Consider the following 12,999-nt stretch of genomic DNA (forward strand, 5'->3'; position numbering starts at 1 on the left):
TTAATTCAGATAAAGTTGTTGGATAATGGGTAGAAATGGGGCAGGGGGAAGAGTTCATTAAATGTGTACACACACATGCTTTTCTCCCAGTGTTTTCAGTGCGGTTGATAAAAGCCTGTTCACATGCTGGAAAAATAGTGACCCTCTGGGGAGGTAAACACTGCTTTGCTTTGTTAGCTAGCCCCCAGCACGCTGCTCAGATGGGGGAGGACGTTCTGGCCAGGGAAGGGCACTGCTCCTTGGAGACTTGAGTGGCTGGGTTGCCCCTGCAGTGATGCGGGAGCTCCCCTGGGACCCTGATTTTGTTTGCACCCAGGGCCCATTTCCCACACTGCAGGCTTGCTCAGGCCCCCACGCCCAGCTCTCTTGCCCTGCTGACGGTTCAGGGCACGGGTGAGAGAGTCTTCAGCACTGAATGCCAAGCCCCTCGGAGGGTGGGCTCTGTCTCCTTTGGAAGCGCGAGGAAACCTGGCGAGGCCTCTGGCTGCTGCTGCGGGCCTGAGGGTCCGGAAGCTGAGTGCCACAGGGACAGGGGTTGGATGGGGAGGCTCCCTGGGACTGGAATGCAGGATCCCTGAATGTCGGCTCCAGTCTTCTTATCATCCATCCGTCCCTGCAGGCTGGTCCTGGTGCTGACCTCCAGGCCCCCTGAGGAGTCCACACTTCGCACAGTGAGGAGGGGTCAGTGGTGGGTGTCATGAGCCCGGGGTCTGCTGGGTAACAAGGGAGAGCAGAGGCAGCAAGGGTAGATGCCACTAACTGCGGGGCAGGCCACTGGCTCGCTGGCCGGTGTCTTAGACTGATGTGGCCTCAAACAAATGAAATTCCTGATTTCTCTCCCTCGGTACCCGTTGCTCAGGAGTGGTCTGCAGACCTGAATAGAACTCTCAGCCGGAGAGAGAAGAAGAAGACTGCTGATGGTGTGACCCTGACGGGCATCAACCAGACCGGGGACCAGGCTCTGCAGAACAAGCCCAGCAGGTGGGCACTGGGGCGGCCTCAATCCCTGGAAAGGTCCCCTTGGTCCTCTGCACGGGCTGGGACGCCCCCACCTGCAACACTGGGAGACTCCCCGATGGGGCCTCGCAGGGAGCCCCAGGGCCATCTTTCCAGACACTCCATGGCTGCCTGCGCTCTGCTGGGCAGTGGCCCAAGGTCATCTCTGGAGAGAATCATCAGTCCACCTGGTGCCAGAGCTGCAGAAAGATCCAGAGGGGGAGCCTTTGCCACAAATGTGCCTTGGGCCCCAAATGAGGGGAAGAACTGATGTTAGGTGCTGGTCATTATGTGTCCCCAGTGGTGCACACGGGCAGGTGGAGGTCACTGTCGGTGGGGTCCTTCAGGAGGGTTCAGGTGTCCTGGCCAGGTTTGTACTTATTTCCCTGTGCCGTATGCAGGTGCCTTATTCGGGGGTGGGGCATTGTCAAGTGCCCCCTTTTTCAAATTACCTCTTTGCTGAGAGCACTGGTTATTTCTGACCTCATTGTTTGCTAAAACTGAGTTTGGATCAAAGAGGTGGCACTGAGGTCCTTTAGAACCTCCTGGAAAGTGTGTGCCAGGTGAGGCCACAGAGTTCCCAGCAGATAATGTTGCTGTCCTCTGCAGAGCTGAGGCTGCCCTGCAGGCCCTGGGCCCAGAGGCCTCCACGGCATGCTGGGTGATAACACACCTCAGGCTCGTGGCTTCCTAGGAAGAGTCAGCGCAGGTTCCGCAGGCCTTTCTGTAGCCCTGGGCACTCAAGCCCCCGCCCAGTCTCCCTGGGCTGACATGACCACTTGTCATTCAGCTGCTGTGCCACCATCTGGGCAGGTGGGCCTGATTAAGTGACTGCAGCAGTGAGCACCGTGCCAGGGGTCAGGCCAGCACCTGTGTGACTATGGGCGGGGCGGGGCGGCCTAGGTTGGCCAGGGCTGCTGCACAAATTCAGCTGCCCAGCACCAACCCCCTTTCAGATCAGCTGGAGAAAGGTGCCGAAGAGGGAGGAGGGCCTGGTGGTCTTAGACATGTGGCCCTGATGTAGGCAACAGGCAGGCATAGGCCCAGTGCCTCTTGCCTGGCCTGAAACCAGTGAGGCAGTTGCCGGCCACTTGGGGTCACTCTGGTGACATTTGAAGCATTTCCTTGCCTACCCTTCTCTGCTCTGACTGAGCCATCCCCCCAGCACTTTGTGGGCCCCGCTCCGTGCCGCCCTGGCTTGGGAGGTGGTGCTGGCCTGGGGAGCCCTGCCCTGCAGCTCAGTGGTGCAGTCCCTCAGCTCAGAGTTCTACAGTGGGGTGCCTGGGCTCTCGGGGGCCTGTCTTATCTCTACCATCTTGTTCTACGCTCTGCATTTCATCACCTGGCTGTCAGCACTCAGGCCAGGCTGGGGTCAAATTTCTCTCTGGTCCCCTCTGGGCCTGGCACACAGTAGGCAGTTGATACAGTTAAGCAGATGGATTTTCCCTCTCTGGAGCACAAAAGGGGTCCTTTCTTCCCAGAAAGGGCTATTCAGCAGGCTTTGGTTCCGATTTTGGAAGTTGCAGACCCAGAAGAACCAGGGCGGAGGCTGTTGGGCCCTTTTGTAGTCAGAAGGAGAGGGTACGCTGCTCTGTGGGGTCTGGAGAGCTCCGGGACCTCCCTCCTGCCCTTGGCAGGGCTCTGAGCCTCCCCGGCTGTCACCCTCGCCAGGCTGAGCCCCACAGGCTGTTGGCTGCCAGCTCTCAGCAGAGAGCCAGGTGGGGCGGACTATGGAGAGAGAGAACCCCTGAGCCCAGAAGCACTTTGCTCCAGCGACAGCCTGTGCCCTCCTCAGGGCTCCTGTTCAGGATAGACTGTGTTCAGACACAAGGAGGGCAAAGGGAAACCTTGTTCTCTCTTAGACACTTAAAGCGCAATTAACAGCCAAAGCGTTGCCAAGCGTTTTGCTAAAACAGGCTTTCTGCGCAAACAACATATTCCTCCTATTTGACGGGGAGCCGATTTGTCCCTTCAAACCCTGGCCCTGTGATCCTGCAGCTGGGAGCACCCCGGACCTTGGGGGCCACCGAGTTGGGGTCCCCTGAAAGCTCTCTCTCTCCCCGTAGCGACTTTAGTGTCCCGAACAACCCCGCACGGTCAGCGCAGTCACTGTCCAGCTACAACCCCTTCGAGGACGAGGACGACACGGGGAGCACCGTCAGTGAGAAGGAGGACATTAAGGCCAAAAAGTTGGTGAACAAACGTTTCCCTCTGGTTTCCACCTCGCTCCTTTGTCTCTCCTCTCTGTCCAGGGTCTCACCCCCTCGGCACTCAAAGCAATGCATGAGGCCTGCAGGAGGTGGCCCGGCTGCCAGCTGGTGGACGGTCTCTGGCTTCTCGATCTCTTAGGGAGGGAGGCACCAGTTAACAAGCTGTGGTTGCTTTTTCTCTGCCCTCTGTTAACCCATGTCAAGGTCCCGGCACACCAGCACAGGAAGACGGGCATGCCGGGCGGCCCCACAGGGAGCCTGCCCATGCAGGGCTGCTGAGGGGGCTGTGATCCTGCAGAAGGGGTCCCAGCCCAGCCCCAGGGCTCCCTCGGCTGCCTGGGCGGGGACCAAGCCTCCAGGCAGGGCTTCAGGCCTCTGCCAACCCCATGCTCAGGGCCCCTGGGTCAACCCTTTCTTGCAGTGTGAGCAGCTACGAGAAGACCCAGAGCTACCCCACGGACTGGTCAGATGATGAGTCTAACAACCCGTTCTCCTCCACGGACGCCAACGGGGACTCAAATCCATTTGACGAGGACACACCCTCGGGGACGGAAGTGCGGGTCCGGGCCCTTTACGACTACGAAGGGCAGGAGCACGATGAGCTGAGCTTCAAGGCTGGTAGGTGGCCCTCCCGGCTGGCATCTGGGGCGAGTGCTTCCAGCCTGCTGGGGGAGGTGGTTGTTTTTTAAGTCTGCTAAAATTTCCTGCTAGTTTCATTTGTGTGTTCGCCAGTCCACCCCCCATTTTAAAAGTAGCAGATGGGGCTTCCCTGGTGGCGCGGTGGTTGAGAATCCGCCTGCCAATGCAGGGGACAAGGGTTCAAGCCCTGGTCCAGGAAGATCCCACATGTTGTGGAGCAACTAAGCCCGTGCGCCAGAACTACGGAAGCCCGCTTGCCTAGAGCCCATGCTCCGCAACAAGAGAAGCCACCACAATGAGAAGCCCACACACCGCAATGAAGAGTAGCCCCCGCTCTCCGCAGCTAGAGAAAGCACGCACGCAGCAAGGAAGACCCCACGCAGCCAAAAATAAATAAATAATTAAAATAAATAAATTAAAAAAAAAAAAGGTAGCAGATGTGCAACACCAAAGCTTAGAAGACAGCGAGGTGCCCATGTGCCTTTGCCCAAGATGCGGCCTCAGCAGGGCTAAGGCCTGTGCACAGGAGATGCTGATCACCAGGCTCCCTGGAAGCAGCTGCCCTATGGGTCCCCAAGGGAAGCCTTTCTCCAGAGGCCCACAGCTGGCAGAGGAGCCCAGACCCCAGAATAGCAGGCAGCGTGTCCGTGGGGCTGCAGAGCCTCATCTTGGGGCAGTGCTTTTCACACTCTTTCTGCAGCCATGCTGTGTGCACACCTACCACCAACACACCTTTGCTGCCAGTAGCTGAAACCCCGGTTTTATAGACCAGTCTGGATCCTGATTGTATGAGCTCTGTGGGTGGAGATTTTCTATCCTGTCCTTTTTTTTTTTAAATGCTGCAGCCCTCCATTTGAAGAGCACTACCTTAGAGCCTGTCCAGAGACGCTTGATCGGCCTGTGCCAAGTGGGCCCAAAGGGAGGCAAGTTCCTTCCTTCTGCCTTGCCCCTCCTCAAAGCCAGCCCAAATTCAGCATCCATCCCTCCAGGGCAGGGGCTGTGCTGGGCCCTGACTTAACCAGCACAGGCTAAAGTGTGCCCTCCATGCTTCATCTCTGGGACAGACCCTCACTTCTGACCCCACCCCACCCCGGCTGGGGCTGTGTCCGGAAGCCCTTGTCTCTGCACTCAGCAGGCCGGCCAGCTCTCCCCGGACACTCGACCCCAGGGTTGGTCATTGGGTGCCTCTGGCTGGTTGTAGAAAGTTCTTTTTTTTTTTTTTTTTTTTTTAATTTATTTAATTTATTTATTTTTGGCTGTGCTGGGTCTTCGTTGCTGTGCGCAGGCTTTCTCTAGTTTTGGCGAGCCAGGGCTACTCTTCATTGTGGTGCACAGGCTTCTCATTGCGGTGGCTTCTCTTGTTGCTGAGCACGGGCTCTAGGCGCGTGGGCTTCAGTAGTTGTGGCACTTGGGCTCAGCAGTTGTGGCTTGCGGGCTTAGTTGCTCCACGGCATGTGGGATCTTCCCAGACCAGGGCTCGAATCCATGTCCCCTGCATTGGCAGGCGGATTCTTAACCACTGCACCACCAGGGAAGCCCTGGATGTAGAAGTTCTTACGTGTGTCTTTTTTTTTTTTTTTTTTTTTCCTGTACGCGGGCCTCTCACTGTTGTGGCCTCTCCCATTGTGGAGCATAGGCTCCGGACGCGCAGGCTTAGCAGCCATGGCTCATGGGCCTAGACGCTCCGCGGCATGTGGGATCTTCCGGACCGGGGCACGAACCCGTGTCCCCTGCATCAGCAGGCAGACTCAACCACGGCGCCACCAGGGAAGCCCCTCTTACGTGTCTTTAAACACCTTTGTTGAGTTTTCTTTTCTTTTCATTTTTTTGGCGGGGTTGGGGGGGTGTGCCTTGAAGCTTGCGGGATCTTAGTTCCCTGATCAGGGATCGAACCCACACCCCCTGTAGTGGAAGGGTAGAATCCCAACCCCTGGACCGCCAGGGAATTACCTCGAGTTTTCTGACATCTTTGGTTGGGGTTGTTTCCCCCCTGCTTTGTTTGTTGATTGATTGATTTTTAATTTCTCATTCTTTCTAATTCTTTCTTTTTCTCATTTGGCCCCGCTGTAGAGCTTGTGGGATCTTAGTTCCCTGACCAGGGATTGAACCTGGTCCCCGGCAGTGAAAGCGCCAAGTCCTAACCACTGGACTGCCAGGGAATTCCCTCTAAATTTTACCTATTGGATTAGTCAGCAGTTTTATAGATTTAAAATGTTTCCTTCTGTTCCCAGTGAATTACCAAAAGCAAACTGAAGTGAATGTTTCTAGTCACCGGTTTACATTTTCACAACTTGGAAGGTTCCTATTAGTTTCGTCTGTTTTCTGTGTTATTTTTCTTTTCCCCGACGTGACATTAGTTCCCGGCCCATACTGCTTCCTCTGTCTTAAGCACGCTCTGGCCGCTCTCCACTTCTCTGGGCCTTGGGAGCCTGCAGAGTCTTCACTTGGTGCACTTTTCACCACGTGACAGCATAATAGAGCTGGTGCCCCGTCGGCTCCGGGCAGCCTCGCTCATCAGGGCCTGATGGGAGAAACACCAGTCGTCAGTGTCGCCCCTGCCAGGGGCCCACGGGGGCACCTGGAGGTGGGCGAAGGTGAGGTTTACCGCTCAGCACGCCACACCTCGGCCCCCTGCATTCGCTCCTGATGTTGCCAAGCCAGACTTGCATGAGCACGGGTGCACAGCAGCGGGCAGAAGAACCATCTCGCTCATGGGAGTAACGGCAGCCCCCGTTTACCGAGTGCTCGCTGCGTGGACCCAGGGCCCTTTTGTGTTTTAACATTTGGTCCTCACAGTGCCCCCTCACCCCTTCCCCCGGTCCACAGATGAGGCAGCTAGGCCCCAGGGACGGGGCCTTGGCCAGCTCTCCCAGCAGCCCAGGTATTGGCCCCCCAGGCATCTGGATCAGTATGGCTGCTACACAAAATAAGGAGTCAGGGAAATGTTGCTAAACAAGGCTTAATTGCCTGAGGGAAAAAAATGTAACTGAGCCTGAAAAATGGACCAAAATGCCAACAGGAAATACAAAGTTGCAAAGTGACCAATAAGGACAGGCCTCAGCTGGCCTGTCTTCTGCCAGTCCCGGCAGCCATCTCTGCAGGGTGGTGGTCACCGGCCAGAGCTCCTTCCTGTCCCCTGGTCTGGGCTGCTCTGTCTGTCCTGAACAGGAAAATGCCACGCCTGGACCTCCCTCCACCTCAGCCCTGACCACACCTTTGGTCCTTGTCCCCTGGCCTGTCTCCTTGAGGAACCAGGGCTCCATCTGTCCCTCTCTCATGTCTGTATCTCCTTCACCACCCAGGGCCTTGGTGTGATGTAGAGGTTCCTTCATGCTTGAACAAACAAAAGATAAATCAAACTGCACTAACACAGAGCCATGGGGAGATTCCAGAACCATGCCAATACTCTCAGTGTTGGGAGAGGTTGATTTCCTTAAGTCAGAGGACAAATGTTCTGAGCTAGCTGCTGGGGATGGTATAATGGGTCCCCAACACTCCCACAGCCTGCAGTCTAGACACACATTAAATGAAGGCACCAAGACCATGGCAACAAGTGCTGGAGGAGATACGAGAAGATCAGGCGGGCCAGGGCCCAGGGGAAGGAAGGATGGCAGTACAGGGCTGTGAGGGAGGTGACACAGACCCTGTGAAAGGATTCCTCTGACCTGGCCTGGGACAGTCGGAGGCAAAAGTCCTGCAGCGTTTAATTCTGCAGTCTCTGTGGGAGCCCTGCTGGCAACTGAGAACGGCTTGCTTTATGATCACTGTGTGAAAGACCTGGGTCTTTAGATCTCTCAGAGGCCCCCATGACTAAACACGAAACCTTAGATGCAACTTGATAGAGAAAGAGCCAGGCCCTCGGGCCACGTTGCCCCCAGAAGAATGCCTGCCCCTCCCACCCAAGTTAGGGACCCTCTGTGGGCCCAGGGTGGGGGCTAAAACATGAGGGTGATTCTCTGACCCTGTGGTCACCAAGACCGCTTCCTTTTTGTCTTGCAGGGGATGAGCTGACCAAGATAGAGGATGAGGATGAGCAGGGCTGGTGCAAGGGACGCTTGGACAACGGACAGGTTGGCCTGTACCCAGCGAATTACGTCGAGGCGATCCAGTGACGGGCTGGTGGGCTGGCTGGCGGAGGGGTGGAGGTGGAGGTCCCAGGGGCTCTGTTAGCCCTGGGCCCCGGGCTCTGGCGCCTCCAGCCGGCTGTGTGGGCGTTCACTCCTTTTCCTGCAAAAGATGATGGTTCCATTGCTCTTGGCTTCATGGTGTCTCTTGAAGGCAGACAAGCTGGTCCTTTTACCTGGGACTCGGCACCCTTTCCACAGTGCAAATGGAGAGATCTGAGCACAGGAAGACGCAGTACAACAGAAATCGCCGGGACCCTCCCCTGCCCCCGCTCCCCCACTCGCTGTGTGTTGGCTTATCATGGATCTGTATATTCTTGACCTTGTCTTTCCTCCTCTCCTCCAAGTCCATGGTAATGGTGGGTTACACTGATTCTGGTTCCACTGATTACTTTCTCTGATGAGTCCCGTCACCTGCAACTTAGATGAACAAACTTACATGCCATTTTCTGAGGGAGGACTTTGAGGTTTTTAATTTAAAGGCTGTGTACAGTTACTTTTTTATATACATGTTCTTCCATTCATTTATACTTAAATTATGGCATAGATGGATGTACACCAGTCTTAAGGAAATATCTCTATTTCCATGTCGTACTGTTAATCAACCATGCCACTGCCTGGGGCAAGCTGCGAGAGCCAGTAGCTCATTTGGACAGACAATGTTTGAGACAAGAGATTGCAGTAGAAAGATGGGAACACATGGCTGGATTCCTGTTGTGAATGCTGTCCACATTTGGGGCATCCAAATGTGACTTTCGCAAATAATCTTATGTAGAACTCTCTAAAGTCACCATATTTAAAAACTGTTTTCACTCTGTGCTTAAAACTTCACTCATGCAAATTAACAATTTTATCAGTGATTTGAAAGGTTAAAAAACAAGACTAACTTTTCAAGTGAATGCATCTATAGTTAAGATGCTTTATGTTAGACTGTCATGTCTTGGTGTATATCTGTATATATTATTTGATATTCAGAGAATCTAAAGAGCTCGTCTACTGTGTTAATGAGATTTAACAGCTTTTGACAGTGGGTTTAATTTGTAAACTGCTTAAAGACCGTGGCATTTGGGCACAGGCCTGGCTGGTCAGCTGAGACCCTCTGGGCTCGGGCCCTGGGCCTCTCTGAAGTGGAGCCTGCTGTAGGGAAGTCTGTCCTCACTGGCTAGCTGTGGGTCCAACTTCTAACAAGCCTTAGTCCTTTCTGTAGCAGAACACTGTACAAACCTCCCGTGTCTTTCCAGCAGTTGAAGATTTCACTGTCATCTGTATTCCTCGTGAGCAAACAAAAGCTGGGTCTCACCCCCCTAGCACAAGGGTCTCTTCGCAGTGTCCTTAGTCATCAGGGAGCGGGCGTGCTGGGGCAGGAAGCTGCACTGTGATCACGGGGCAGGGGAGGGAGGGATAACCTTTACTTTGTGTAACTCAGACGTTGGAGAAATGGCTGCTGCCATCACAAGCTATGCATTTTATTCAATGTTTCCAGTGAGCTTGATGTCTTGCTTGGAAAATAGATGTGTGTCTGTCTGTCACGAACACTTACCAGCAGAAATCCTCATTCCTTTGCTACAGATGTACCAAAAATTGTCACGTCTTTTCAGTTTAGGTGTTTCTTTAAACGCATAGTATTTTAGAAAAAGAATCAATAAACAGTTGATCTCGTGAGTATGACAGTCTCTGTGCTATGCGTGTGCCTCATGCTCTCATCAACTGGTGGACGTGTCTTCACTGGCATTTATGCACCAGCTCTGGAGCCAGGCAAGATCCCAGGTACAAGACCACTGCCCAGGGGGCCGTGTCCCTGTCCCACTGCCCCTGCCAAGCTAGAGGTTGGGGAGTTGAGGCACCGGAGCCCCTTGCAGTTCTTCTCTCCCCCAAACCTGCCGCTGTGTGGCCTAGACTCCCCCTGTGTGGACAGCAGGCTGGCGCCTCCCTACCCACTCCCCAAGGCCCAAATAGCGGGACCAGACCAGAGACCACTCATCACCCGAGCTTCCTTGAACGTATTTCCTGAGCACCCGCTGTGCACTGAGCCCTCTCTACTTATCTGCAAAGAACATGCCCATCTCCAAACACGCCGTGAGTGAGATGAGTCTCCTCGTTTCCATTTTACAGAGAAAGAAGCAGAGGCTCCAAGAGCCAGACTCACCCAAGGAGTCCCCGCTGGTCTGTGGCACCAAGTAAAATCCCTGAAGAGCCCTCCACCCTCACCCTCGGGGGTGACCTGAGTCGGAAGGAGGCCAGGGCAAAGCGGGAAAGGAGAGATGTGAGGGCTGCTGGACTCACTGACGTCGGTCAGGCTGCCAGAGAAGCGCCCCATCTGGGCACCAGGCCCTCACAGGGGTGTAGGAGTGAGGGGGTAGCCGCCACGGCAGTGTTAAACTTTGCCAGCTCATTAAGGGCCAAGGATGGATCTGTCATCTGCCACCTGGTCTGATGGTGATGGGGCCCCTGCTCTCCACTTCTGAGGAGAAGCTGGAGCCCATCGCAGCTGCCCGCTGCCCAGGGCAGTCACCAGCATCTGCCTCGCCAGCCCCAGGCTCCTCCGAGAGACAAGCTGGGCCAGAACAAAGGGAGGGGTCAGAGCAGGCACCCAGTCCCGTCTCCTGAGCTGGGCCTGCTGGGCTTTTGGTGAGCTCGTGTACTGTGATGCCAGCGCGTGGGGGAGGCTGGAGTCACCCCACTTTGCAGAAGACAAAGAAGGTCTGGAAATTCAAGTCCAGTGAGTTGCCCAAGGTCCTGTGACCGAACCGTGGTTCAAACCCACATCTGCAGGACTCTCGAGGGCAAGCCCGTCCTCGCTTTCTCCACTGGCGGATAAAGAACAAGGTGGGTAAGCAGGAGGAACCCTCAAAAGTCAGGCCGAAACAGCCGCTGCTCGGCGAGGCCCTTTTCTCAGCTTCCTGTATCCTCAGAGCTCCTGCGAGGAAGCCTGAAGGGCCCACACTGCCCACCTGTCCTCTCCTGGCCCGGCCCTCGGGGTGAGCCTGGAAGCGTTAACTCGCTCCTGGGCCTCATCTTCTCAGGCAAGCGTGATACCTGCCTCCCGGGTGGGGGTTAGGGTAAAGGGGTGCAAGGCCACAGGTGCTCGGGAGATGATAACGTTTGCCATGATTATGCGTGACGTCTCACCCTCCTGGTCCCCGGTCAGGCTGCCCCTCCCGTGCCCTCCATGCTGGGCCACTGAGCCCTCTTTGCCTCTCTGTCCTTCCCCACCCCCATAGCCACTGCCTGGGCCAAGCTGCCCCTTCTCCCCCTGGATCACTGCTGCATCCACACCACCCGCAGGGGTCCCCAGGGCTCTCAGCAGCCCACCCCACTTCCCTCAGTGGCGCGGGGGGTGGAGTACTTCCTCCTCTCCAAGCCCCCCAGTAATGACCAGAGGGAAAGTGACCTATGGCCTAGTGACCTGGGCAGGGATCTGATGCTGCCACAGTACGAGCTAAAACACTGGGTCTTCTGGAGTCCCTGCACATGGAGGACAGGGCTGGCCTCGGTGTCCCAGGCTTCCCTGCAGGGCCCTGATCCACCTAAACGCAGGCAGGCCAGTCCCCTTGCCTGGCCTGGCCTTCTCTGGGTGGCCTGTGGATCTGGGCTGTGCCAATGCCTCAAGTCCTAGGGGGCAGGCTTGGGGGGCCACTTGCCATCCATGGGATAGGGGTGTAGGAAGCTGGGGGGCCCCTCCTTGTTCCTGGGGAAACTGAGGCCATGTGAGGGTCAGGTGTGACGTGCCTGTGGCCACAGAGCAAGTGGCTGGAGTAGCTGAGCCAGGTCTGACCCCGAGTAGCCCCTCCTGGCAGGCAGTTGCCTCCCTCCCTCCCTATGTCCTGTTCCTAGGTTGTATTCATTCATCAAGCAGCTCTTGAGCACCTACTGTGTGCAAGACTCGGTGGTGCCAGGACAGACATGAGGAAGGGCCCATGTTTGCCTTCAGGGGACTCCAGAGATCAGGGGGAGACGGAGTCACTGTGATACTGGCCGCAGTGGCCAGAGATGAGGGGGCAGGATGGTCTCCTGAGCGTGCGTGGTGGATTCTGGAGGTCAGCCTACAAGTCTCAGGAAATTTGGACAAACAGGGCCTCCCAACCCGGCTCCAAGACCCTAAGGGGTGGGCACTATGGGGTCCTTGAGCTGTTTCCCCCACTTCCAGCGGGAAGTGTCCCCGCCTGGGTGGAGGTCAGGCTGGGCTGTGGGCAGACTGGGGGGACCTCCACCCCTGTGGGCCCTGAAGCCCAAGCAGGTGCCTGAGCCTCTCTGAGCTGGGTGTCCAGAAGCAGGAGAACTTGCCAGGTCGGGGCCCTGCTCTCAAGGTGTCCTGGAAACTGCCTCTCATCCCCCCCACCCCTTCTCACAGCCCCAGCTCTCTCCGGGGTGGCAGCTGCCCTTTCTGCGCCTCTCTGCACCCCTGCCCAGACACCGGCAGGAGGTGTGTGCCCCTCTCCGGGCCTTAGTTTTCCCTTAGACGGGCCCGCAGTGACCTCCGGGCTGGATCTCTGTGGTCTCTGGAGGGAGCGAGCAGAAAGGCCGGGCGACAGCGCCTCAATGGACAGACCTGGGGCCCCCTGATGGAGAGGCCTGGGCCCTCCTGGTGGAGAGGCCTGGGCCCTCCTGGTGGAGAGGCCTGGGCCCGGGATAGAAGCACCTCTGCTGCCCGCGGAAGGACAGACCCAGGTTGAGGTGTGAGGCTCATTCATGCCCCACCAGGCAGGGCCACTGCCAAGCACAGGGTCAGAGGAGCCAGGCCGACCCCGGCACTCTTGGGGGACAGGCAGCTTCTCAGCCTGCTGTTTCCAACCAGCCTTGGGCTAAACAGTTATCAGCTACATGCCAGGCCTTGTGCTGAGCACCTTTCCCTGCAAAGGATCATAGAAATCTCCTCACGATGTATGAGCACCATTTTATAGATGAGGAAACAAACGAGAGAGCCTGAGTGACTTACATCGGGCCACACAGCAAGTCAGGGTAGAGGTGGGGTTGGAACCCCGACGCCCAACGCCAGACAGCAGATGCTGTTGTCTAAACTGCTGGTTCTC

General features: G+C 56.3%; 1 protein-coding gene across 4 annotated transcripts in view; it reads left to right on the plus strand.

Moving 5' to 3' along the window:
• PACSIN2 (protein kinase C and casein kinase substrate in neurons 2) overlaps positions 1 to 9,637 on the plus strand; it is a 41,900-nt gene extending 32,263 nt beyond the window's left edge. For 2 of the 4 annotated variants that reach the window (XM_065886773.1, XM_065886774.1), the window contains 3 exons: positions 860 to 981; positions 3,628 to 3,824; positions 7,845 to 7,957. In XM_065886773.1, the coding sequence (XP_065742845.1) occupies positions 860 to 981; positions 3,628 to 3,824; positions 7,845 to 7,957 (432 nt within the window). Of the gene's footprint in view, positions 1 to 859; positions 982 to 3,062; positions 3,186 to 3,627; positions 3,825 to 7,844 lie in introns of all 4 variants that reach the window. The other 2 variants (XM_065886772.1, XM_065886770.1) reach the window with 2 other exon arrangements.
• Positions 9,638 to 12,999: the final 3,362 nt, after the last annotated feature.

Source organism: Phocoena phocoena, chromosome 11 (assembly GCF_963924675.1).
Source record: "Phocoena phocoena chromosome 11, mPhoPho1.1, whole genome shotgun sequence".
NCBI classification, from domain to species: Eukaryota; Metazoa; Chordata; class Mammalia; order Artiodactyla; family Phocoenidae; genus Phocoena; species Phocoena phocoena.